Source organism: Castanea sativa, chromosome 6, assembly GCF_040712315.1.
Source record: "Castanea sativa cultivar Marrone di Chiusa Pesio chromosome 6, ASM4071231v1".
NCBI classification, from domain to species: Eukaryota; Viridiplantae; Streptophyta; class Magnoliopsida; order Fagales; family Fagaceae; genus Castanea; species Castanea sativa.
This window is the reverse complement of record NC_134018.1, coordinates 12,362,452-12,388,539: the sequence shown is the minus strand read 5'-3', so window position 1 is coordinate 12,388,539 and position 26,088 is coordinate 12,362,452. Positions and strand designations below refer to the sequence as shown.

General features: G+C 34.2%; 3 protein-coding genes across 3 annotated transcripts; 2 read left to right on the top strand and 1 right to left on the bottom strand.

The window, feature by feature from the left end:
• Positions 1–575: 575 nt before the first annotated feature.
• Positions 576–6,495, top strand: LOC142641740 (DDRGK domain-containing protein 1). Its single transcript, XM_075816226.1, has 9 exons — positions 576–761; positions 1,742–1,879; positions 2,029–2,137; positions 3,372–3,475; positions 3,981–4,082; positions 4,179–4,340; positions 4,674–4,730; positions 5,003–5,039; positions 5,992–6,495. The coding sequence occupies exons 2-9, from the start codon at positions 1,760–1,762 to the stop codon at positions 6,195–6,197; spliced, it is 897 nt and encodes a 298-aa protein (XP_075672341.1). The 5' UTR covers positions 576–761; positions 1,742–1,759; the 3' UTR covers positions 6,198–6,495.
• Positions 6,496–8,357: 1,862 nt separating this feature from the next.
• LOC142639467 (COBRA-like protein 10) lies at positions 8,358–11,470 on the top strand. The gene is made up of 2 exons (XM_075813638.1): positions 8,358–8,949; positions 9,869–11,470. Exons 1-2 carry the CDS (start codon positions 8,358–8,360, stop codon positions 11,293–11,295), a joined length of 2,019 nt encoding a protein of 672 aa, XP_075669753.1. The 3' UTR covers positions 11,296–11,470.
• A 2,875-nt stretch (positions 11,471–14,345) lies between these two features.
• On the bottom strand, positions 14,346–25,742 carry LOC142641363 (rab GTPase-activating protein 22-like). The gene is made up of 11 exons (XM_075815783.1): positions 25,144–25,742; positions 24,201–24,296; positions 22,258–22,361; positions 21,448–21,704; positions 20,249–20,371; positions 19,138–19,226; positions 18,711–18,816; positions 17,281–17,378; positions 15,969–16,229; positions 15,312–15,395; positions 14,346–14,701 (listed from the first exon to the last, which is right to left on the bottom strand). The coding sequence occupies exons 1-11, from the start codon at positions 25,231–25,233 to the stop codon at positions 14,687–14,689; spliced, it is 1,323 nt and encodes a 440-aa protein (XP_075671898.1). The 5' UTR covers positions 25,234–25,742; the 3' UTR covers positions 14,346–14,686.
• Positions 25,743–26,088: the final 346 nt, after the last annotated feature.

Below are 26,088 nucleotides of genomic sequence, written 5' to 3'. Positions count from 1 at the left end.
CTTTTTTCTGTACAGGCCGGTATGCTCGGTACCGGCCGGTATTGCCCAAAATTGGTCGGTACGCGGCCGGTACGACCGGCATTTTTTTTGGTACAAAATAGAAGTGTACTGATACTGGTGCACTGACCGGTACGATATGTACCGGCCGGTACGACCGGTTCCGGTACGATATCGACCACCCTGAGTACTAGAGGTATGAGGGTCTTCTGTTATTGTCTTCCTTCTTTGCTTTGAGATTCTTCTAGTTCTAATATAGTAATTTCTTCTAAGTTGTGCGACTCAAACCAAATAACTCAGGGTAAGTTTTTATAAATCCAATTTCAATCTAATGACACATCCTACATGGTCCAAAAATAATAAAAAGCAATAAGGATATAACATTTTCCACCATTATTAAAATATCAGATACTATTTTTGTATGAATTTACCATTGACACTATTTTTATCATACGTAAAAGAAATTTTCAATAGCTGCTAAATAAATTGCGAAATATAGTGTCCTAGTATACTTTATTGATGCCTTAACAAGTCCATACTTCCTATAAACGCCAACGCTTATCCGACTAATCGTTTACTAAAAGAAAAGGGTTTTTGCTAGTAGTCGTAGAGAAGCCATGTCATATGCATCTATACTATACGTGTGGACTGTGTATCAAGACGACACCGTTTCAGCCCTGCTTTTCCTTTTTCCTTAACTTCTTCGACGTTGCTCATTGTTGAAACCGTCACTCTCTCACTTTCTTCTCCAACACTTTTCCAAGGTACGTAAATGTTCGCCAAATTTGAACTTTATTCTAAACAATTTGTTTAGTTATTTTTTAAATAAAAATAAAAATCAGAAATAAAATTATCAAACCCTAGCTTCTCCGTTTGGTTCCCGAGAAATTAAAAGGTCAGCCCAAAACTCAACTTGGCCGAAATTCTCGTTTTGAACTCTAAATTCTTCTTTTTTTATTTTCGTTGTATTTCTCAGAAACCAAACGAAGCATAAGTCTATCTGAGTCAAAACTATTTGTAGATCCTATTTATTTTTATTTTTCCAGCTTCAAAATAATAAGAATTCTAAATTAATCTTTGTACCCAAAAAAAATTGAATATTTAATTTGATTTATTTTCTGAGGAATCAAACGCAGTGTAACTTTCACTGTTCCATTCGCTTTTCCAAATCTTGAAATTGTATCCATTTTCTTCTTATCAATTGCTTCATAGCTTCGTTTTGAGTAGTTATTGATTTTTGAAATACTTAGCTAAATTTAGCTGCTAAATGATGGAATATAAAATTAGCTAGTCAATCTTAGGTGGAAAAGTATGAAAATTTATTGGGTAATTGATGTTTTAGTGAAAGGGGGTGTTAAATTTGTTTGCATGGTTTTTGAAATTGCACATCTCTTCAATGTATACGCGATCGTGTTGAATTTTTATATGATAAGTCTATATGTGGGCTCATTGTATGAAATTTTATTTTGTAATAGATGTTTAGTGAAAGGGGATGTTAAATTTGTTTGCACAGTTTGTGAAATTGAATATCTCTTCAATGTATAAGCGACCGTGTAGGATTTTTATATGTTAGTTCTATATGTGGGCTCATTGTATGAATTTTTATTGTGTAATAATAGATGATTAGTTAAAAGGGATGTTAATTTTGTTTGCACAGTTTATGAAATTGGGTATATAATTGACTATTTTGGATTTTTATATATCGGGTCTATCTATGGGCTCATTGTAATGTTGTTAATGGCAGCTTGAGATTTAAAGAAGGATGGAGGACCTTTTTGTTGGGATTCTTACTATGCTTCTTATTGTTGCATTAATTCCACTCTTCCTGTGGAAACGCCGTCGGGATTCTCAATCACAAGATGAAAATGAAGAAGAGCGTGAGGTAGGGTTTCCTCCTCTTCACGTTAAGCTTGTTTTATAGTTTTAAGGGTTTGATGTTTGATGGAAGATTAGAAGTCTGTGGAATTATGGCTTTTCTCTTGTTCTACTGTAAGCTTTCTATTTGATCTTTTAATCTGTTATGAAGTTTAGGTTCCAAGGAGGGAAACAGTTGTACGCGCTACTGGTGCTCGTAGAATGCGTCGGAGACCCGCTGCTGGAGCTAGCACATCAACAGCTGCTGCGGCAGCAAGTGTTGAAGGTTTGTAGAGTGGTGTATTTGATTGCTTTTTTCTTTTTGTTTCCACTTCTGTAAATGAGAAATGGTATGCTTTTCATTTTTGGTCTTGGTACTGTTATGTGAATTTCTGAACTGTTTTTCTCATATTTATTGGATAGATGGTTCTAACTGAATTGTGAATTCAATGAATACTCTACAGTGTCTTATCTTGGGCAGTCAAGAAATAGTATGTCTTCAGATATTTGGTTTTTGGGTGGGATAAGTGGAAAGACAGGGAAGGACCAAAAAGGGAATAATGTAATGTTAGAACATTGAAGTTGAGGTAAGTGGGGATCTAATGAGGCAAAGGCAGTTGAGAATGAATTGTATAGTTCTGCTTGGCCTATGACTCTCTTTAGAGGTCTAATTGATTTATCTGTTCACAGATGCTACAAACTTGAGGGCAAGACAAGGACACTGATAGAGTCAATTGAAAAGATATTTTTTTCTGTTCTAAGAGACGTTATGTGGTTGATCTATGCCATTATTGAGTTGGGTTGAGATAGAAATTTCTCATAAGGCTGTCAACATGGCATTCTTCCACAAGTAATGGAAATTCACACAATTTGAAGCTTCATTAGTTGTGCTAGTCAAAGCTTCTACTGGCTTAGGTCATTATTACAAAGTTTTATGTAAGTACTTATGTTCTAAGAGATGTTATATGGTTGACCTATGCCATTATTGAGTTGGGTTGAGATGGAAATTTCTCATAAGGCTGTCATCATGGCATTCTTCCACAAGTAAAGGAAATTCACACAATTTGAAGCTTCATTACATGTGCTGGTCAAAGCATTTACTGTCGTAGGTCATTATTACAAAGTTTTATGTAAGTGTATATATATATACACTTAAAAGAAAAACTTTACATAGGGTGTTTCTTCTTTCAGTTCTTTTCCTGATTTACTTGATTTTTTTACTTTCATTGCCTTTTAGTTTAGATATCTGCTGGTATCATAGCACAATGCCTGTGTACTTTGTTTCACTGTACTTTTTCATCTTATTTCAGTGAATTTTTTACTTATATATATATATATATATATATATATATATATATAATTATATGGAAGCATTTATAAGTTGCAAAAGTGTGCATATATTGGTTATTTCTGATCCTAGGTGTGCTTATAGGACTTGACTTTTGCTTTCCATGACTACCTTATGTATGTTGGAAATTTGGTAGTGTATTTTGAAGTAATCATTTATAATTTGAATGCAGAAACTGCTGATGAAAGTGATGAAGAAGTTGTTGCGGGTGAGTATGAGGCCAAAGCATCAACAAAAAGGGAAAAGAAACGGCAAGAGCGTGAAGCACAGCGCCAGGTACATTTTCTGTTCCTGTTCTTATTTATTTATTTAATTTTATCTATTTAATTTATATAACTTTTTAAATTATTTTTTTTAAATCTTTATACATGGTTTTCAGCTATTATTAATCTTTAACATGTCATCAATATTGTGGTTATGGGCAAGTAATCCTTGCTCGCCATAACTATCTACCCTTAGATCTAATTATAGTTTAATGAACAGTATTAAGATTTTGAACCAGAGCTATCTTTCCATTGTCTTGAATGAGGTTTGAGGTTTCAGTTTTATGGGAATCGGAATGTTGTGGTAGCTAAGTAATTCTCAAATTTCTCATTAACTGGTGAGGATCATGAATGAAATGAGCTTCTGAAAACAGTGAAAGTATTAGCCTTGTAAATATTGAAATATTTAATATTTATTTGAAGATATATGGGCACTTGGTTCGGGTGAACTGTGTTTCAAATTTATATTTGTATAATCAGAATCTTCTTGTTCTAAGTTCCACATGATTGTTATGAAGGCTGAACAAGCTGCAAGAGAGTCAAGGCTAACTAAACAGGACCGGTATGCAGAAATGCGAAGGAGGAAGGATGAGGAACGTGAGGCAAAGGAGCGTTTGCTGGTAAGTGATCATTTCCTTTGTGCATGTGTGTGTGTGTGCGCACATGTGGGAAAATGTGGGATTCCTTGTTGAGGAATTTTTCCATGGCTCATATAGGAAGAAGAAGCCATGGCTCGAAAGGCCAGGGAGGAGGAAGCTGCTGCATTAGAGTTTGAGAAGTGGAAAGGTGAAATTTCAATTGATGCTGAAGGTACTACAGAGAATGAAGTGCAGGATGGAAATCAGGACATGCTTTCTCATTTCGTTGAATACATAAAGGTAATTTCTAGTCCTGGAGTTTGATATATTCCTCTTGGGGACTTTGTTCTCTATTTCACGAGTGTTAAAAATACTTTTTTCCTTATTGGTCAGTTACATATGCACCTAGTGGGTCTTGAACCCACAACCTTACCCTCCACCTTTGTCTTACAAGGGGAGGAGGTGCCATTTGAGCTAGAGTGCATTGATAATAAGTGAGTGTTGAAAGTACATAAGGGATAGGGAATATTTACTAACATATGCAATAATAATGTTTGGACTCACTTTACAGATATGTCAAAAGATGATGAGCAGATTTTTTTTTTTTTCAACTTGTTTGGTGTGATCTTGCAGAACCACAAATGTGTTCAATTAGAAGATATTGCTGCAGAATTCAAATTACGCACTCAGGTATTCTTTATCCGCCCTTATGATTCTAGACGCTGTAATCGATATGTTTCTATTGGACAGTGAAGATGAATTGAGATTTCACTCTGTTTTCAAGCAATTAATACCCATGTTTTGTCTGTCCACTAGCCTTTTAAGGTTTATCTTGTAGGTCTGCATCTGTCTATCAACACAAGAGATAGGGATAGTGCATTGTGGTTTGTGTCGTCTCATTGCTTTATTTTACACAAAGTATAGCTTTCTAATTTTGCAATTACAACTTTTGGTTGATGCAGGAATGTATCAATCGGATCACCTCCCTGGAGAGTATGGGTATGATTGTCATGTCTTGTCACATTTCCTTTTTGTTGTATTGACTATCTTGTTTCAAACAATCAATAGAGCCGTTTTGAAACTTTCGCAGTCAAAGATAACCTAAATTACTTCCTCATTTTAGAATCTCGAAGGTGTTTTCTATCATGTGAAATATATAATGTCTAAAACCTGCTTCATAATTCTTCCATGTCCAATTTAACTCCCCTTTTCTTCTAGAACCTATTTGTATAATCAAACTTTATAAAACATATGCAGTTTTCTATGTTCTCTTTTACGTTTGGCCTATTCTCATTTGATTGTTTTGTATTTTTCTCTCTGTTCTTGGGCATAGTCTTAGAGTTTCTGTTTTCTTTGTAATTCTTCTGCATAGAATATTGTGTTTTGTAGTCTCCATTATCCCATGTGTTGATCCAGATTATATGTTCCCATTATGTTTTAGGATGCGACCGTCATTCACCACTTCTACCTCCACAATCCGGCTTTGATTTTTTGAAAAATAGCTCCTTTTTTATTTATTTATTAAAAAAAATCTATTTCCTTGGGAATGGTCATGCTGTATAATGTTTCTTCCGTGAATCTTTCATTTACTTTGGTTTAATCCTCTGATAGTTGGTGTTTGTAAATGAATAGTATTCTTACCATTTCAACTGCCTATTCACCTTATTGATTAGTCTAATAGATAAATCAAGTAGTTTCAGGTGGTCTGTTGCCCAAACAGTCGTTCTCTTTCCAATATCCTAAAATTCTCTGTTTTCTCATTAAATTGTCAAGTATATCCAAACCACCTCATTCATAGACAGATAAAAAGACATCTACCATGCGCTGGTTGTTTCATACCTTAAGTCATACTTCTTTTGTGCGTGTATTTTTTAACACTGAATCATGTTTTATTAAGACAGTGCAGTTCTGTTGTTGAGGATTTTGATGTTGGATTTGGTGTTTGTCTTAGGGCGACTTTCTGGTGTAATGGATGATAGAGGAAAATACATATACATCTCACAAGAAGAAATGAAAGCTGTTGCTGACTATATCAAGCGTCAGGGGAGGGTTAGCATTTCACACTTAGCTAGTAAGTCCAACCAGTTCATTGATTTGGAGCCAAAAGCCCAGTTTGTTGAGGAAATCAGCAACGTGGAGGAGATCAGTGTCTCTTGACCCAAGTGTATCTATGTCATAGATTTATAGTAGTGGTACACCAAGTGCATAATGAAAAAGTAAAGAGGCTTTTATTCGCTTTTGTGTACATGCCTTCTACATGATTTACAACACACACATCTTTTGCTGCGAAGAAATGCAATAGTTTGACACCAGGAATTAGCAGGGTATGGTTTTGCGGAGTATCAATTCTTCAGGATATATACTATTCTGCCAAAACATTTTTTTTTCTTCGCACTTGCTGTATTATGGGCACGAACTGAAGCAGATAAATTTTACTTGAACCCCACATTATTAATGTTTTGACATTGTATAATGTTTCTTCAGCAAGAATTCGACAAGTCTTCGATTAATTTGAAGGAACAAGGGTCCAATACTCTGTCCTCTTGTAGGCTTTTGTCGAATATAAACATGTCAATGTCCATGGAAGTTCAAAAAATAAAAAATAAAAAAAAACTTTAAAAGAATTAATATAACATAATTGATAGGTTAGAGTAGAATTCTATCTTGTATTAAAAAAAAAAAATATATATATATATATATATATATATATATATATATATATATAACATAATTGATTTGAATTTATAGGTTAATGCTTTCGAATTAAATGGTGTTCTTTTGTATTATGTTAAAGTCTTAATTGAAGTTTTCCTTAATTGTTATTGATAAATTAGACTGTCCAAAAGGCTAAGCTTTTAGACAATTGTGAATTTAATTACTTAATCATAATTCTAGCAATTATATGTTTCAATAAAATGTCTTTGCAAAGTGGTTACTTAAGTTTGATTTTTTTTTTTCCCAAATTCGTCTAAAATATGTTTGGATGATATGATATTCTGGAAGTTGCAAAATGCTTATGGGAAGAGATGGTCTAGGCATGTTTGATTCAGGCTAATTTCTGGGATGCTTTTGGAATGAGGACCATGTTTGCTCGTAGACCTCCGTGCCATGCTGGAACTCAGCCGTAAGGCATTGTGGTCCCTTGGCTACAAGCGCACGCATGTCATGGAAAAGAAATTAGAATTCTTAGTGTTAATAGCCAAATGAACACTTGGCTTAAGACTATTTTATTGGTAATCTCATTATGCTTTATTTGATTTCTATATTTTGAGACAGCGAAAATTTTAATTATTGAAAATAGAAAGCAGGTCAAAGGGCCAATGCTAAATTCAACTCTCTTCTTTGTCACAACTTCTTCTCAAAAAAAAAATAAAAAACCTTTTGTCACAACTCTTGGCAACCAAATTGATTAACCATTCTTGTTTTCATTAAACAGTTGGATCCAAAGTTCCAAACACGTCCATTTTGGGCCTGCTCAAGCTAGTTTTTTGGTTTCTAACACATTTATTGGGATGGTAAGTTGTAATTAATGGTGACATTATTTTTGCAATTCATCACTATATTATTATAATTTTTATTGTATATCAATTACAATGTATCAACTAAAGGTTTGAGAAACATGTTCTCAAAAACAAAAACAGAAAAGAACGAGAAACTGTTGGAATTTTAAAAATGAAAATAACGGCTATCAAGTAGCTTAACTGTCTTTAAAATGACTACCAAGAAAAATAAATATAAATCATTTGTTTTACTTTTTATATTTTACTTTATACTCCCCCAATTATAGCATGACATGTGTTTGATTTTTTTTTTCCATACTAAAAATTGGTTATTTATAAGGAAAGTCAAAAAAATATGCAACAAGTTATCATTAATAGAGTATAAAGTGGAACATAAAGAGTACGACAGAGTGTTTGTATTCCAAACCAACCATCTCTTACTATATAAGTTTCCTATGCAATATGATGCGATGTGTACTCACACATGCACACGGACACAACACATTCTTTTGCAACCCCTCCTCCGAATCCTAAGCTAAAACTAGAGGAAGAGAATTTAGCTTGACTCAGTCTTCCATTGCCTCTTCTCAAATTTAAACCATTCACCTCTCAATCTTCTAGGGTCTCTGACTCCTCTGCACCTCCCTCGCCCCGCGTCCTCGCGCGGTTGCTCCTCCTCTCCTCCGCCGCTCTTTTTCTTCATTTCAAAACCCAAAAAAAAGTTGAATACCAAAAACAAAAAAACAAAACAAAACAAAAGCAAAAGCAAAAGCAAAAGGCATAAACACAAGCACAAAAGTCATTGCCTCATTAAGCAATGACAAAAACACCAGGGATGAGAATTGCATGGCACCATGCAAAGCCCTTTTACGTAACATTGTTGTTAGCTGTGTTGTTTTGTTATACATTTGAGGTTTCTTATGGACAAGACTACGACGAAGACCCCAAGACGGCTGCCCCTCCGCCCGAGCAAGAAGACTGTAATGGGATCTTTCTCACATACACCTTCATTAGTCGCGAGAAAGAGTATCCTCACGTGAAGAATGTGACGGCGCAGGCGTGGGCGTTTAAGTCCCAGGCAATAATATTCAATGCCGGGGTCCATGAGCTCAAGGCATGGAAGATGTTCATTGGGTTTCACCACAATGAGATTTTGGTGACGGCTACCGGAGCCATCCTTGTGGACTCGACTGATTTCCCAGCCCCGGTCGGGAACGGGACTTACTTGGTGGGGTACCCAACTGCGGACTTGAAGACGGCAATTGAAACCGCTGGGGACGAGACTCAGATTCAGGTGGTTGTGGATTTAACCGGGACACAGTTTGGGGTGAAGCCGCCTGGGGTTCCAATGCCAAAGACAATTAGGCTTGAAAATGATGGGTATAAGTGTCCTGCACCACATCGTCGTGGTAAGTTTATTTTGTTGTTTTTTAAGGTTCATATTTGTTTGCATGAATGTGGTTATAGAATGGAAATTTTATTTTTGCAACAAAGTTTTTATTTCAAACATTAATAGATAAAAAATTATAAGAGAAGGGTAATTTTTAATCATGTAGTTATATATGTGTTGAATGAAACTTTTGTGGAATTAGCAAGGCGTATAGTGATTTTGTTTTGTAATCTAACATGGGATTCTAATGAATAAGTAAAGCTATGAACAAGAACCTCAATTTGATAATAACTTGCTTAATATGAAGGTTCAAATTATTAAAAAACTATTTGGGAGGAGGAATTTTTATCCAGAAAATCTGAAAAGGAGCCTTGCTAGTTGATTTTCAGGAGGGAAAGATATAGCTTTTCTTTCAATATATTCATGCTTGTGGAAACAAAAACATACTGAAAATTATGGTTCAGAAGTTTGAAAAGGTACAGCTTTTTCTTAGGAATAGGATGCGATTCTTTTTAGAGATTAAGAAAAAATTAAATGTTTTCATTGAAAAGGTCCCAAGGATGTAAAATGGGTTCCTTCTTTTCAACCTCAGGAATTACAATAGATATAGCACTTTATCAAAAGCTGACTCTTGATAAATTTCATTGCCTGCAATTTTCAATCATCCAAACAAAAGTATTTTGTTCTTCTTGATGTTAGCTTCTTTGTTTTTACTAAAAAGCAAAGTTACTTTGGACGGTAACAACTTTTTCAGTATCATCGGGTTTGTTTGAAATGGATCAATTTCATGATTCCTATTAAATGTTCCTAATTTAAAGGTGTATCAAAACACGGTTTTGTATTTATACAATAGAATACATTGTACATTGCTAGCATTATTTTGCATTCATATAATGCAAGACATCTCCGAACTTACTTTGTGCAAATTTGTTTCCCAGGGGCTAGTGTGATGTATGTATGCTGTAAAAGAGATCCAAAATACAAGGCTAAAGCCACTAAAAAGACCAAATTCTTGCCTCGTCAGTCTGGTGATCTCTCTTTCTCATATGATGTGCTCCAAGCCTTTCCAGGCAACTATCTTGCCCAAGTGACCATCGATAACAGCCACCCATTAGGCCGTCTTGATCACTGGAATTTAACCTGGGAGTGGATGAGAGGAGAGTTCATTTACAGCATGAGAGGAGCCTTCACTCACAAAAAGGATGGTGCCACTTGTGTCTATGGCCCTGCTGCCAAATACTATGCAGACCTTGATTTCTCTCAAGTCATGAACTGTGAAAAGAGGCCAACCATTTCTGACCTCCCTCCTTATTTAAAAAATGATAGCAAAGTTGGAAAGTTACCTTTTTGCTGCAGAAATGGAACCATCTTGCCCAAAGTAATGGATGAGAGCAAATCAATGTCTATTTTTCAATTGCAAGTCTATAAGCTACCTCCTGACATGAATAGAACTGCTCTGAATCCGCCACAGAAATGGGCTATCAGTGGTGTTGTTAATCCGCAATACAAGTGTGGCCCTCCAATCAGAGTTGATCCATCAGAGTTTCCTGACCCAAGTGGGCTTGCGGCTACAACTAGTGCTGTTGCAAGTTGGCAAGTAGTATGCAACATTACACGTCCCAAGGTTAAGCAAGCTAGATGCTGTGTTTCTTATTCAGCATACTACAATTCTAGTGTCATTCCTTGCAACACTTGTGCTTGTGGTTGTTCCGAATCAGACACTTGCAATCAGAATGCTGCAGCAATGCTTCTTCCACCGGAAGCCCTTCTTGTGCCTTTTGTAAACAGAACGGAGAAAGCAAAAGCCTGGGCTAAAATTAAACACAAACACATACCAAAACCAATGCCTTGTCCAGACAATTGTGGGGTTAGCATCAATTGGCATCTTGACACTGATTACAGGAGTGGATGGACAGCTCGGATTACACTCTTTAACTGGGGCGAGTCACCTTTCGAGGATTGGTACACTGCAATTCAAATGAAAAAGGCGTTTCCGGGTTTTGAAAAAGCTTACTCTTTCAATGGTACCAGCTTACCAGACCTAAATGATACCATCTTCTTACAAGGGATAAAGGGTTTGAATTTCTTGATGGGAGAGACAAATGGGACTAAATTGTATGACCCAAGAGTGCCTGGCAAGCAGCAAACAGTTATTTCATTCTCAAAGAAACTCACACCTGGAATCAATGTACAACTTGGTGATGGATTCCCAACAAGACTTCTTTTCAATGGTGAAGAGTGTGCGCTTCCTACAGAAATTCCCCGGCCAGGAAATTCTGGGCACCAATCCCATGTTAATTTCCTGGCAATCATGTTCATCACAGCTGTGACTTTTATGCTTATGACGGATCACTTCCATATATGATGATTTGGGGATTTTTGCATGAACTCTTTCCACCTAGTAGGGAGTTTGCTTTGGTGAGAATTTACATTTCTTGGATTTAGTTAAACAAGTTCAGCACCTCCATGCAACTAAGTACAATGCTTTCTCTCATATCATAATTGTTCTGTCTCAGCATCAGAGGATGTTTTTACACTTGGGTGGATGGAAAATGAGGAAATGGCACAACTAGGATTTCAAGGCCTGTTTTATTATCAGTTGGTTCCAATGGCAGATGCGGAGGATGTAACAAGTTGAAACAGAAATTATGATTATCTGTATGAAATTATAACAAGTAGTTTTTATATAACGATGGATTCACATGGTATCTGACAGATATTCTACACTGAAGAGTGACTGGTTCACTGTCTTTTTGTTTCCTAGCACTTATTTTTTTATTTATAAAAAAAGTGTTGTGAAATTTTTTGGAACTTTGGTCTTCAAATATGTTGGTTTTGAATTGACTTCAACCTTTCATACACATTGGAAAATTTTAATTTTAGAATTTCTAGCTCGCAAATATATTTAGCTCGAGTGGTAGGGCTTGGGGCTGCATGGGGCAAGTCATATGGCTTTATGTCTCCTCAACAGATATGATTTATAGCAGACATGAGTAATCTGGTACTAAGAGGAACATCAAACATGTCATAGTACAAACTGGTTATATATGATGGAAGATGGAAAAATTAATGCTTTCATCGTCTAGCTCGTTGATTAAATTAAATGAGGCCTATATGATAGAAGATGGAACCTCAAAAAGGCGAGGCAAGCAGAAAAGAAAAGACTATAGACATGAATTTTCTCAAGAAATAGATATCTAAACAAAATGTGATATGCTTTCAATTAACCAACCAAGCCACCTAATGAGAAGAAAAAATATTGTAGGATTCGGGGCTGAATATTTTACTATATCTAAGTGGCCATATTATCAACAAAATTGTATGTAACAATCCATCTGATATGCTTTCAATTTGTTTTTCTTGCAAGAAATGTGAGAGGGGGGATTCACACCCTAATTTCCTCATTGGGAGAATCAGATAATGCCACGGAGCTACAAGGCTCCTGGCAATATGCTTTCAATCATCCAAGCTAGTTAACTGAAAATATGTTGAGAGCATAAGATGATTGGCTTCTTTTGACACTCCAAGCTTGACATTAAATGAGCGTTTGGATACTGCTGAATCTCTCAACGTTTTGCGTCTGGCGTTTATGCTCCGTGGGACCCACGGCTACAGTAACTAAAATGTCACACCCAAGACTAAAAAATGCATCTGTCAGTGGATCTCATGCACTGTTCATGGGACCTACAAACCTCTTTTTTTAGCAAAATTTTCATTAAAAATGGATCATACGGCACTATTCGCACATTTAAAAATTATTTTGCTACACTGTTTTTAGTTTTCAGCTATAAGAGGTATCCAAATACACTCTAAGTTTGAATAGACTTAGCTATGAAGGACATACCAACCGCGTTAACTGCTTTCAAGTTTCAAGCAATTGAATCTTACAAAAGCTGAAAATCCTGAAGATTCAATCTAACTCGTTCCAAGACTTCTGTGAATTCTTTCTGAAAAAGAGTCCCCCATAACCTACTTTGGAACTATCCACTATCTTCCATATGCAGGAAAGAAGCAGCTGAAGAAGTGTCCTCTTCAATGATTAAACTTTTGCATCTCATAGCATGAGCAATGAGATGCAAATGAGTTAATTTCACTTTTCATAACCAAGGACTTTATTTAGGTAGACTGGGTTTCTAAGCAAGACTGCAAATGAAATTTAGACCTTACTAGTTACTAGCAGAACCTACCAATTGAGAAAGATTCTTATTTCTGAGTCTCTAATATGAAGCACTTTATGATAATTAACATCAATTAAACCGAATATAGTGAAACCCTTTAATCTGAGTACTAGAAAATAGAGGACAATGGACAAAAAATTATGGAACTTTGCACCGTATAGGTCAGAGTCAGTTTAGTTAACCAGAAATGAGATTATGTCATATATATTCAATTCTAATCAAATACAAGTAAAGACTATGATTTGAGTATGAACTTTATAGGTTACAACAATATGGCTCCAAGCTTTATAATGAATTCCTACCCAAAAAAAAAAAAAGTTTTATAATGAACAGGTGAAAAAGTGAATAAACAAATTTTTTTTCCCTGCTTTTCCTGTATGTGAGAAGGTTCTTTTTTAAGAGGGGCGTTTTGGGAACCTTGATTTGAAAAGGCATTTTTGTATCATCTTTGCCCAATGCTTAGGGTTCGTTTGCCAGAATTGATTTATATCTTATTCAATTTTATGTCCCATTTTTAAAAGACTTGTTTTTAGATGAATTGTACTCTTCACCAACTTATTTTGGAAAGTCCAATAAGCCAATAAAAGTAAATGATCTCAAATGCGCACTTTAGTTTCCCTTCCTAGGAAAAAAATAAAAAAAATTCCCTTCCTATTCTATTTCTTAAAATTAGCAATGTAAGACATTTTACCTCTAGTTTCTTTTTTATTAGTGTATTATTATTATTATTATTTTAAAACTATGATGCCCATTTCCATGATATGCACTTTTATCATTAGACCAAATTACCAATATATTTTAGGTATCTTAAATTTTTTATTCGACTATAAGAGATTTTACTAGAATAAATTTTGCCTTCCCTCAAGGAGGGCTTTTTAAAACAACATTTTTTTTTGAAGTATAAATTTTAATCTTTTTATTTATTTATTTAAACATTTTCAAAAAGTTCATTTTTAAAAACCCACAAAAAATAAAGGAAAATAACTCACACACACTATACGCATGCATGTTTTTAATTGAAATCAATTTTAGCTAAAACAAGCGTGTGTATGGCATGTGTAATAACCATTGCTCAAAAATAAAATGTATCAAATGGACACTTAATTTTTGTCATCAGTTTCAATGTTCTTTCTAGTTTTGCCTTGTGACTTCTGGTTTTCTTGGACCACGCAAGCATATTAGCTGTCTAATTGAATCATCCTGTTCCCACATTTCTTCCCAAAAGAAAATACACCACTACAAATAAAATTAATTTCATTGATATGGATTTCAATTGTGTATCAGCTTTCTTTTGTATTTTTGTAATTGTTACAAACAATAGGGGCTTACAAAGTACATTTGTGTAAGATCTTGCAAAGAATTGTTTTGGATATACAAATAATGAAAGATTATTTGAACATACAACACTCATTTCTGTGGAAGGTTTGCTGCTGGAGCAATCTTACGATTCTGTGAACTCAGACAAAATCTCAAGTTAAAGTATATCATTATTGCTCGCCAAATCAAATCGCCAGCAAGTAGGAAAAAACATCCATTATTTCTTGACTGGCCCAAAAAAATCATGTGGTTTCTTTACAGTTATGTCTTCTTGGCCTGCAGTGACAATGTTGTTCAGTGAATTGAAGCAATACGCGGAAGAGCTTTTCTTTTTAATAAAGCAACACAAACAACTGATGAATAGAGGATATTACTACCCCATGGATTCCAGTTGGCAGAAAAAAGTGTACAAAATCAAACGTATAAATACAAGCATAATCTTTCACTACTGGTTTATCCAGAAATGGTGAGGGCAACAAAATGGCTTCATTCTGGCGTAATATCCTTTGTTTTAATAGCCTCTGGGACCCTTTTAGAACAGGTTGATGGAGTATGGCCACTAATAACATGACCAGCAGAGAGAAAAGTTGGTTGACCATGAAATTGTAACATTTGAAGGATTCCTATGTTATAACCAGGAAAATTTGGCTACCAAAAGGTTCTACAAACAAAGCACCAGAGTGAAACTCTTTGAATGATTGGCGCTAAGATGACATCTTGCAGTTTGATCATTTTTCTTTTTCTTTTTTTAGTCTTAAAACTCTAGACAGTTTCAGTCACTTCTATAAACTATAGCCTATTATGCCATGTTTCACTGTTTCTTACTCCAGGAAAGATTTTAAATGCATTTCAAGACTATAAAAAAGGTCCAAGACAAGAATGTTACCTTTTTTAAATACTTCTTGTGAAGTTTCATTGCTCCAGTGCAAGCTTTTCTGGCATCTAGATTTCCAGTAATGTCATTCAATATCTGGAAAGGATTAAAAGACAAAAAAGGAGAAAAATGATTTAGACAGAGACAGGCAAAGTTATAAAGTAACTTATAATTGCAATGTTCCAGCACATGCCTATTAGAACTGGATAATTAATTTCATGGAAAATGCTGCATCAGTACCCAACTACTGTTTCCTCAGGACTACAAAATTTATTCTAATCATCAGTAGAAGAATAAAGAACAACTGATTGTACTTTAACAAATGTTTTTACCAAAGAGAAGGGGAAAATTCTTCTAAATCCTTAAGGTTGGTAGGTGAATTTTCCTGATGCACACCTTCATGGCTTCATTACTCTTAAATGGGTTTTTTTTTTTTTTTTTTTTTTTTTTTTTTTTTTCTAGAGGGGAAGAGAAGCGGGGCGGTCAAGGTGTAACACCTATGCCAACCCCACCCAACTCTTCATCATCCGGATTAAAGAAACTTCAATATTTACCCCTTTTTTCCTTGTTGAATGCTATTTCCTCACTTGATTTCTCTACGTATTTTTTATTTTCCCATGGACTGACCTAAAGTAAATCAGCATATTAGAGTTTCTAAACCAAGCTAACCTTGACAACGTCGTCCAGGCCACGAGCTTCTTGCAGTAGCTTTGTGCTCTTATCTTTTAAGACACTAGCAACAAGGAAAATAGAGATTGGGAGGGGGGCTTCTGAATTCTTTGCTCCATTTTTCATATTTTCCCTTTCGTACTTTCCACATTGACGTCTTGACTTTGCTTTTCCTTTAGATCCCTCAGCTTTTTCACTAGCTGACTCAGGTTCTTCATACAATAAGAATAAGTCAGGATCGTATTCCAGGGCCCACATCATCTGAAAAAAGTCCAAACACCATACAATAACTATTAACAGAAATGTCTAATGTGTGATTACAATTAAAAAAAAAGATTATATAACAGTAAACTTAATGCCCAAAAACTATCATAGACACAGACACATGCATGAACATACACAAATAAAAATGAACAAAAGGAATAAGTGAGAATAAAAGGAGACACAGGCATCTTCCTTTTGCATGCTTAAGTCCAATAAATAAAAGCGATTATAAAATACCCCAAGGAATTATTTAACAGAAAACTGACTGAATGAACACTTCTTAAAGCCATATAAATTAGCAATTTTATTTGATGTTATTTATTTTTCCCCAGCACTAATTTAAGAGGTTTCAGATCAAGTATACATGAGTTTTTGGGGGGCTTGCCTATAGGTGGGCCTAGGACACGATTCACAAGAACAGGGGGAAAAAATCACATTCTACGACCACATCAGTAAGCTCAAACAATTAGCATCAATATTCTTTAATATATTTGTGCCACAAGCATGGCATGCATCTGCATAAATCACAGCTTAAACCTTATATTCTGAACATGTAAAGAGTGATCACAACATAGAGGCAAGAGCATTTGGATGCTCTCAATTGAGAAGCAAATGGATGCATAGAGATCAAGTCATAACTCATAAACAATCCCTCCTACAGGAAAATTTCAAATGACATCACAATTCACATGCCTACTTTAGATACAATCTCTTGGCTTTTAATCACGGACCAGTTATATTTAGGTGAAAGATAAGTCTTGAATGATTATCCATGCAATATTTCTGTAACAACTTTCTATGTTTTCTAAAGAACACTAACCATATCCTTATATAAGCTTTTTAAACTTTAATTTAGATTAGACCAAAATAATCAGCAAACAATTATTTAAATAATAGAATCACATCACAAAACATTTGGAAGAGAAACATGAGATTTAAGTATATTGAAAGTTAAATTTGGTCTTTGAGGAACAGTTTTAAACCCTCCAGACAGGAGTTGAACTCCCAAAAAAAGAAGGAAAAAGATACAGTTGAAGTTGAATCCTACCTCCCAAAGGTACAATGAGTCACCAAAAGAGAATTCTCTCCGAAACAAAACCATGAGCATCCGAAAAGCAAACAGATAATCACCTCCACCTAGTGTCTCTGCTCCAAAATCAAAAGACATGCTTTTCTATTACTTTCTTTCTTGAGAACTAAATGAAAGGATGTGCAAGAAAAATAAAATATATTGTCACAAGGGGAATATTGAACTATTGACATAATAGTATATAGGATATAGTACTATAATACAATAAAAGTAAAAATAAAACCATTAAATGGCCTATTTTTTTATTACTAAAACGTTTTTATTAATGAAGAGGAACTACATCATGTACACAGGGTGTTTACATGAGGTACTCCGAAAGAATTACAATGTTAGCTTATATTAAAAAAGAAAAGAAAAAGAATTACAATGTTATAGTTGAGAGCTGCATCTACACCAGTTAACAGCATAGCAATGGTTGAGTTGCTTTGTCAGGGCAGACTATTAATTAAAAAAACTATGCTAAAGTACATGATGTCTTTCTTCCTCACCCCCGTTCATATATTATAACTTAAAAATAGATATTGGGCAATAAATTTTTGTTTTCTTACTTTTGGGTAGCATATGAAAGTAAATAAAAACTATAAAGACATTGATTATGAGCTTCCAGCCATATAGGCCAGCCTTGCAATTTAAAACATTTGAGAATTCCTCCCATCAATAACTCAACCCAAAAAAAAAAAAAAATCACTTGAAAATTTCCCCTAATACTCTTGCCTTTAGTTTCTCACTTAAATTCCACAGTTCAAGTCCATATAGCCAAAGGAACCTCCCTTTGCCAAGAATTTCTCTAAAACAAGAGAATTATGGTCCATTCCTTTTATGCATTTGGGATTCAGTGGATGGTGCCAAAGAAGGTGGAAAATATGTTTTTAGTTGGCCCCTGCAGAGCTGTCTTGCTGGCATAAAAATAGCATTACTTGGAATGCTGCTCCTCTTGCTTTATGTGGGCAAGCTGGAGAGAAAGGAACTGTAAAGCATTGAGACCAAATCTTTTTTCTTGCAAACTTTGTTTGAGTGGTCTACTGTCTTTGGAGTGCTTTCTATACCTATTTAAATTGTAGATCTTATCAACTTTATATAGTAATTTTTTAGTGGCTCTCTTCACCCTGTCTAATTGAGTTTCCTTTCCATTCAATAAAATTTTCGTTTTATGATGGTTTCACAATTACCCCTGAATGCTGATTTTCAGCTTATGTTTGGCAGCAATGCTCAAAGGTCAATAATTCTTCCACCAAACTCTTATATCTTTTATTAATAACAATGAGTTACAAAACAACAACTGCAATATAATGTTTATACTGACAAGGAGAGAAGCTTTATTAACTGATATATGACATTGATTATGAGCTGAATATAAAGAATGAGAAAACAAAATTTGAAGGCAATACCTAAGTGCTGATGAAGTTTTGGATCTATAACTTGAGTAATTGCAGCCAAATTACTAAGTTGTGCCTCCACTCCAACGGAGCTATCAGTGCATCTGAAATTTCCTCGCTATAATTTTAAAACAAGAACACATATTGTAAGGAACTGGAATTAAAATGAGAAACAAAAACGATTAATCTAAAAAAAATTTCCAGCTCTGGAAGAACGATATGTTAACAGATCATATAGAATGGAACATAGTGTGGTTACTTGTAAACGGAGAATATTTAACTAAAGTACACTACTTAAAGTGAAATAATATGGCCTACAAAATTTTCCACCCAAAGCAAGCTATTTTGCAAAGTAGGAGATATCTAAATAATAACTAAAGTACACTACTTAAAGTGAAATATTATACCAACAAAAAAATTGGATGGGGCAAAAAAGTACCAATCTGCGCATCAACCGTTCAAAGCACCAAAATGCATCTGCTTCATCTTCAAGAAGAATTATCATGGGGGAGCAGAGGTCACTCATTCCTGCTCAGTATTGTCATAAAGTTTAGATAGAAGATCCAATATTGTGTTGCAATAATTATGTAAATTTTTGTTGCCTCTTGCTATGCAAGGAAGGAATGTAAATGAGAAGAAATTCAATGAAATATATATATATATATATATATATATATATATTTAGATAAGAATGCTAGACCCACATGTAACAATATAAGTAGACTACATCAATGATTATTATTCTTCCCTTAATAAACAAGTGAAAGAATCAAAGGTTGGTCCAACTCTTGAACCTTAGAAAAAAAACATTACTACAAGTATAGTGGAACACAACAGATAGCTGATATTGGGTGAATATTAACATATATAATTTTTTTTCCTGATATGCCATTTATTTAGATACAATGGAAAAGAAATTTAAGGAAAATGGACCCCAATGTAAAAAAAATGGTTAGTTGGACAATTCTCTCACCTACTAATAGAGAAAGAGTGATCTAAGGAGCTTCCTGGACCTAATCTCTGATGATTTCATGTCATGAAAATGCCATGAGAGCATGGAGAAACATATTATCAAGACCCACTGGCAAATGGACCCCAATTTGCAAATCATGTTTGTCATTATTTTTCCATTCAAATGTTATAATTAAACAAGTAGCATTTACAAGAGCATTGTAAAGAAGACGATCATGCTAGATTTGTACACACTTTATACTAAAAGCAGTCCACTAGATATGTGTCCCTAGCCATAAATGTTGAATGATTATTTCATAACATTTCAAGCATGTAATAAACAGTATTCATATCTAGTATTTTTCAATCTTTTATGGTGCAAACATCATATCTACTCAAACCCATGACAATTTAAGCTACAGGCTACAGTCCCTTATTGAACAAAGTTAATAATTACTGGGTGGCAAAGCTAATGGTAGTGGAGAATGGAGATCACGGCAATATAATGGTTCAAGCAGATTTCCAACAAAGCAATGTGACTCATCATTTGATTGAACAAGCCCTTCACGACACATTAGCTATCCATTTGAATCACCCACCTTGACAATAACCAACATCTGTATCTATCCAGGCATAAACAGCAAGAATATCCCAAAGTTTTGACAAGTTTTCCTGCTTCTCATAAAACACCAATGTCCGATCAGTCCGAACCACATCAAGACCTGACATTAATATTAAGCCAACCAGAAAATTCATCAAAAAATAAATCTATGAGTACAAACATGCTCTTATAACTAAATACAACAATGCTCTAATTTACTATATGCAAGTAAATTCCAAATAAACATATTGCTATGGTTTTACACCAAAAAATAAATCAATGCTCAAACTTCAAACAACTAAGAACTACAGCATTCCAAGCAGAAAAGATTGACAAACTTGGTGATTCATATGCAATCTTGATTTGTTGAACAGTATTTTAATTTTATTGGCACCAATTACACCCAGATAAGAAATGAAGGTCAAATGCATGCTGATTAAATCAAATTTCGAAATCTGTACAAAAACTTTAAATCATAATATATAATAAATAACCATTACTCCATCCATCCTGCAATGAGTGTCACCCATGAAAAAAAAATGCACATTTTTTAAGGAGGTTCCTAAATTGCTTCAGTAAATCAAAATATTTGTATGTGCTTGCCATTGTATTATTATTTATTATTGTAGTTAAGTATTGATGAATGGTGGAAGCTTCAACATAACAATAAAAAGGGAACATAAAATTAAACTTTGACTTTTTGACATGGGACAGACATTACCAAACAAGCAAAATTGAAAAAGTAACTGATTATGGGACAAATGAAGTAATACCAAGTGGTCACAGAATAAGTAATTGAAGCAACTTTAAAACATTGAGGAAAATTGTACAATAAGAATGACAGAAATTCTCTAGAAATAAATTGACATTTAAATTTCATAGCACAAATTTAGCGAAAGAGAGTTGAACACTGGAAGATTCCAGGCAACTAGAATTTATGCTGAAAAGACTTTATTGAGATTGTATTTTCTTTCAAATTGTAACAAAGAATTTTAGATGACAATCCCATCCCCAAGATGCATTCATCTAAGATCAATCTGTGATCATCACCAATTGAAATGTCTAATAATAATGTTACATATAATAAGTACTTTACAAGCTAAATCAATCATCAAAATGCGAGCTTATGCAGAAAGGTAAATATGAATTCGCCCTAACACAAAGGACATGAGCATTTAATTAAAGAATACCACCAACCTATTTGATGCAGAGTCAGCATCCACTGGATTGCTTTCTTATCCTTCACTGTTTCCAAACCACTGCCTCTAACATTTGCCCCCCCATTGTCATCAGGAGGTAAAGACTGTCCCTCGTCTGGGTTTGTTTCTAAAAGCACTAATGGATCTTGAATGGGTTGACCATCTTCAGTGATTACAGGAGCTGTGATAAATCTACCACTTCCAACTACAGGAAATATTTGGCCGCACTCTTCCTTCCACCTAGCATATTGCATTCTGAAGGAGTAGATATAAGATTTATGAAATGGATAGTCTCTAAATATCAGCAGATGGTACAGAAAACTTTGAACTCTTTATATATATTTTGTATGCTAAAAGGATAAAACTTACAGTGGATCCAAAAATAACAGAATAATAACTTTAAAAAAAGGATGACTATGCTATAGGTGTAAATAATTGTTGTTAGTTTTTTACAGGTTAAGACTGATAATAATCACCTGTGCTTTTGTCACTTTAATTTGATTGTTTGGGAAAAAATATTTTAGTTTTAAATCTAAATTGATGATTATCTCTTGAAAAACATAGTAAAAAGGGAATATATTATCTAGCACATAAAAGAGGACAATTAAATGGCCCAAAAGAAAATTGAACTTAATCACCCATTTGATCCTTCAAGCAACAACACCCTTAAGCTCTCCCTAACCCTCCGCCATTAATTCCCCACCATGTGCTACAATTTATAATTAAAAGAAAAGAAAGAAACTGTGCTACCCATTACAAACCTTAAGAAAGTAAATTTTGGATTTCATGGAAAAGGAAATTGGACTACCTTCGACGTTGCCGTATCTGCTCACGTTCTTCAAATGTACTCTGAGGATCATAACAACCAAGTAGAAATTCCCATACTTCTCCTCTAATTGATGGATGTACCCCCTAATTTGGAAAATAATTATGATAAGCATCAACCCTCACAGCTTTGTTTCCTTTATGAATGGAAAAACAAAAATGAACTATGAAAAAGAAAATATCTACAAAATGAAGAAATAGAGAAGATTCTGTAAAAGGATTGCTCAAGTACACATATACTATTTGGGACAAATAGTAAACAATTATTAAATCATTAATCAACTATTTGAAAATGATGAATTTAATCAAAAAAAAATTATAAAACTTCCTCTCACATGTGGGCCTAGAATCCCCCCTTAATAAGTGGGGCCCAACTCATGGGATTTAATCATTTAAGTGGAGGTATTTTTTTATGGCTCTAATTCCACAGTTACTATTTGTCCCCAAAACATGAACAGTTAGGAAAAGGCAAATTTAATCATCTAACCATTATTAAAACAACTTCCATAAAAATGATTCAAAAGCTTTATTGAGACCTTAATGAATTACATTGGGTGTTTGTTCACGTAAGACAAATTTATAGATTTTACAAAGCAATTGAGCTCCATATTGATAACATCTACCTCAAGGGTGATTAATTTATAAATGACATAGGTTTTAGCCACAACACATGAAAGGAACATTATCATGGTGAAGAATATCTAGGTTATTTTTTCCTTCAAGATAAAAAGAAACACAACTTAGAATGAGTATAAACTAAATTGGCAGAACAACTTCAAACTTCATTTAGAGCTGTCAGAACAAAAGAACCAAGTAGTCCAGGTGCATAGAAAATAACGGAATAATAATAAAATCAGATATGTTACATAGAGCAGATGTTAGAAATTTTAGTGACAGTGTGGCCAGATAATAAATGTAGCCTAGACAAGATCGATAAGATAGTTAAGTTGAATGACTAGGATATTAGTTAATAATATCATTATTACACTTTATTAGCTTCTCCAACATTCTTTTAACATTTGTATATTTAGAGATATCTTTGTTCTTTACAACTTTTGCTCATATATCAAATACAATATTTGCCTATCCTAATGAATTTACAAACGCACATTGTTCAACTGTTTTAGAAATTTGCATTTAGATGAGAGACTAGTAGTGACACCGCAGCAGACTACAGCACACTATATTTATGACTAATTAAGGAAGCAATGCTTATTACTGCAAGTGTTTAGGGAGGTCATGAAGGCCAAAAAAGGAAGTATAATCATTATGATGTGCACAATCATTTATTAAGTAAATTACTTTGACTTGATAGTATCTCCAATTCAGAGGGTCATTGAATTCCTCAACCTGATTAGTAAACTTTACATGGGCAAGGAGTGTACAGAAAGGTGGTCAACTATGCTAGTAGGAGCAACAATACGTTTTGCAGCATTCATATTATCCAATGCAACGATCTTTGGATCAAATGGCATCTTCCCCCACAAGGGTTTATATTAAAAGAAAGTAGATATCCCTTAAGGATCTGCAAGTCATGTTTATCTATCCAACAAATTTATTTTAGAAAGGGGAAAAAGTGGCTATATAATCTAATATGAAGGGAGTAAGTTTGCTAATTCCACAGTTCAACATTCAAACCTGATTTAAAGAGAAGAGATTTTCTGGGCTTCTCAAGATGCTATATTAATCTTAAACATCTTTTTTTTGATAATTTGACAGTTACAATGGGAGGGGTTTTGAACCCTAGACTTCTTTGTTGGGAAAATCAAGAAGTGCCAGTTGAGCTACAAAGCTCATGGCTATTAATCTTATATATCAACTAAGAATGATAGCGATGCTCTGGTGCAAACTGACTTTCATAGTCTCCAATAAAAATAAACTCAAACACACTTTTTGGATGGTTTTGAATTATTAAGAGGCACTTACCCCACGATGGATTCGACCTAGAGTCTTGCTGATATCCAGATACCCTTCTGGAGTAAATGCGGCCTGCCATTTCCTTACACTTAATGTTTTACCAGCCTGCATAAGCAGATTAAAAGTAGAAGCTTCAGTAATAGACATTGCAAGCAACAGAGAGAAATTTCACGAATTTGAATATTCATTCCATCTGTATTACCTAGGGTGAGTGCATCAATATGACTTTACATATAATTCATTTTTTTAAGTAGCATGAAACATCATCAGATTTGTAAAGAAGCAACTCTTGATAGGAGAGATACTGGTTGGATCTTCAATTCAATGCATCACATTTCACAAAGTACCAAGAATGATAGACTTATAAATGCATATGACTAGTTTTTGGTTCCAACTGTTCAGTCTTATAAATAGACTCTCGTCCATTCCAATGACAAAAAGAGAAACACGTTCTCTAAATTGGAAGTAAGAAACATTGCGAAAACAAGTGCCCTGCCAAGTTTGATCAATAGTAATTTTAAGGCAACATCCTCACAAGGAAATTTCTCTTTGAATGTCCAGATTAATAACAATCCGATTAAGTATGAAATTGCACACAATCTGAAATATTAAATGAGACCTTGATGGCCCCAATGTCACCATTTCAGAAAAACCTTAACTATATTATTATCATACCTGCCGTCAAACATAGAAGTATTAACAATCTTGTAATTGTTCACGAATCTTCAATTTCAAGAAAAATCATAAATTTCCAACACAAAAAAACCAATCTCTATCATTTAATTATTTCCAACTTCCTTAATTCATGACATGTATGTGTGTGTATATATATATATATATATATATATATTTATATTTGTGTGTGTATGCATATATATCTAAAAAATCCAAAAGGGTATCTAAAAATCGGAATATTATATATGTCATAAAAAAACAAAAACATAAAACATACCTTGATTTTGAAGCGGGTCTTTGGAACATCGGTGCACTCAGGGCGGACCTGGTAGTAAGAATCAGCAGGAGTTCCTGGGTCTCTCCACATTTCCAAAAACGCTTCCAGAAAACACAAAAAATCAAAGAAATTCCTTTGCTTTCAAAACCCAAAAAACAAAAAACACCCAGAAGCTGGAACCCCTTGAAAAATGAACAAAAACCCAGAAAAAAGAATCGGCTCAGAGGATGTTTCAAAGGGGTCCCAGATCACGAGCTGCTGGTCAGGTACAGGCTCCAATAATATCCAGGAGCATAACCCAAAAATTATATCTATATATTTATAATAAATTTAAAAAAAAAAAACAATAATTTTTCTTTTTTGTGGAGAATGAACAATAACTATTTGTTGGTTTGGTTATTCTGTTGTTGTTATTGTTCTTTCTTTTTATTACATAAAATTTAATTAGTTTTCCTCTTTAAAAATGGAGTTATTGTGGTGGGTGAGTAGCTGGTGATTTAGTCATGGTCATACTCATTCTAATGGTGGATTTTACTCTGTCAAAGGACAGGTCCGTGTCCTTGAGATGGTTCCCAGTCCCACCTCTCACGACAACCTCCAACAAGGCCGTTTAATGCGTTAATTTAATGTTCCTTTTTCTCATGTCTTTTTTTTATAATAAAAAATTACTCGCCTACAATATTTTAGATAGAGTACATTAAATTTTTTTTTTTTTAATTTCCTCAAAAAAAAATTTTAATTAGAAAACCCATTTATTGGGTCTAAGGAACTTTTTTGTTTTTGTTTTTGAGAATGGGTCTAAGGAACTGAATATAAGTTTTACATTTTTTATTTTTATCATATGGGATTGGATTGCTTTCTAGTTTTAAGTTTTAAGGAGTTGTACCTTTTATTTGGGAAAGATCGAGTCAAGTAGGTTTTTTTGGTTGGGTTTTAGTGTTTTAC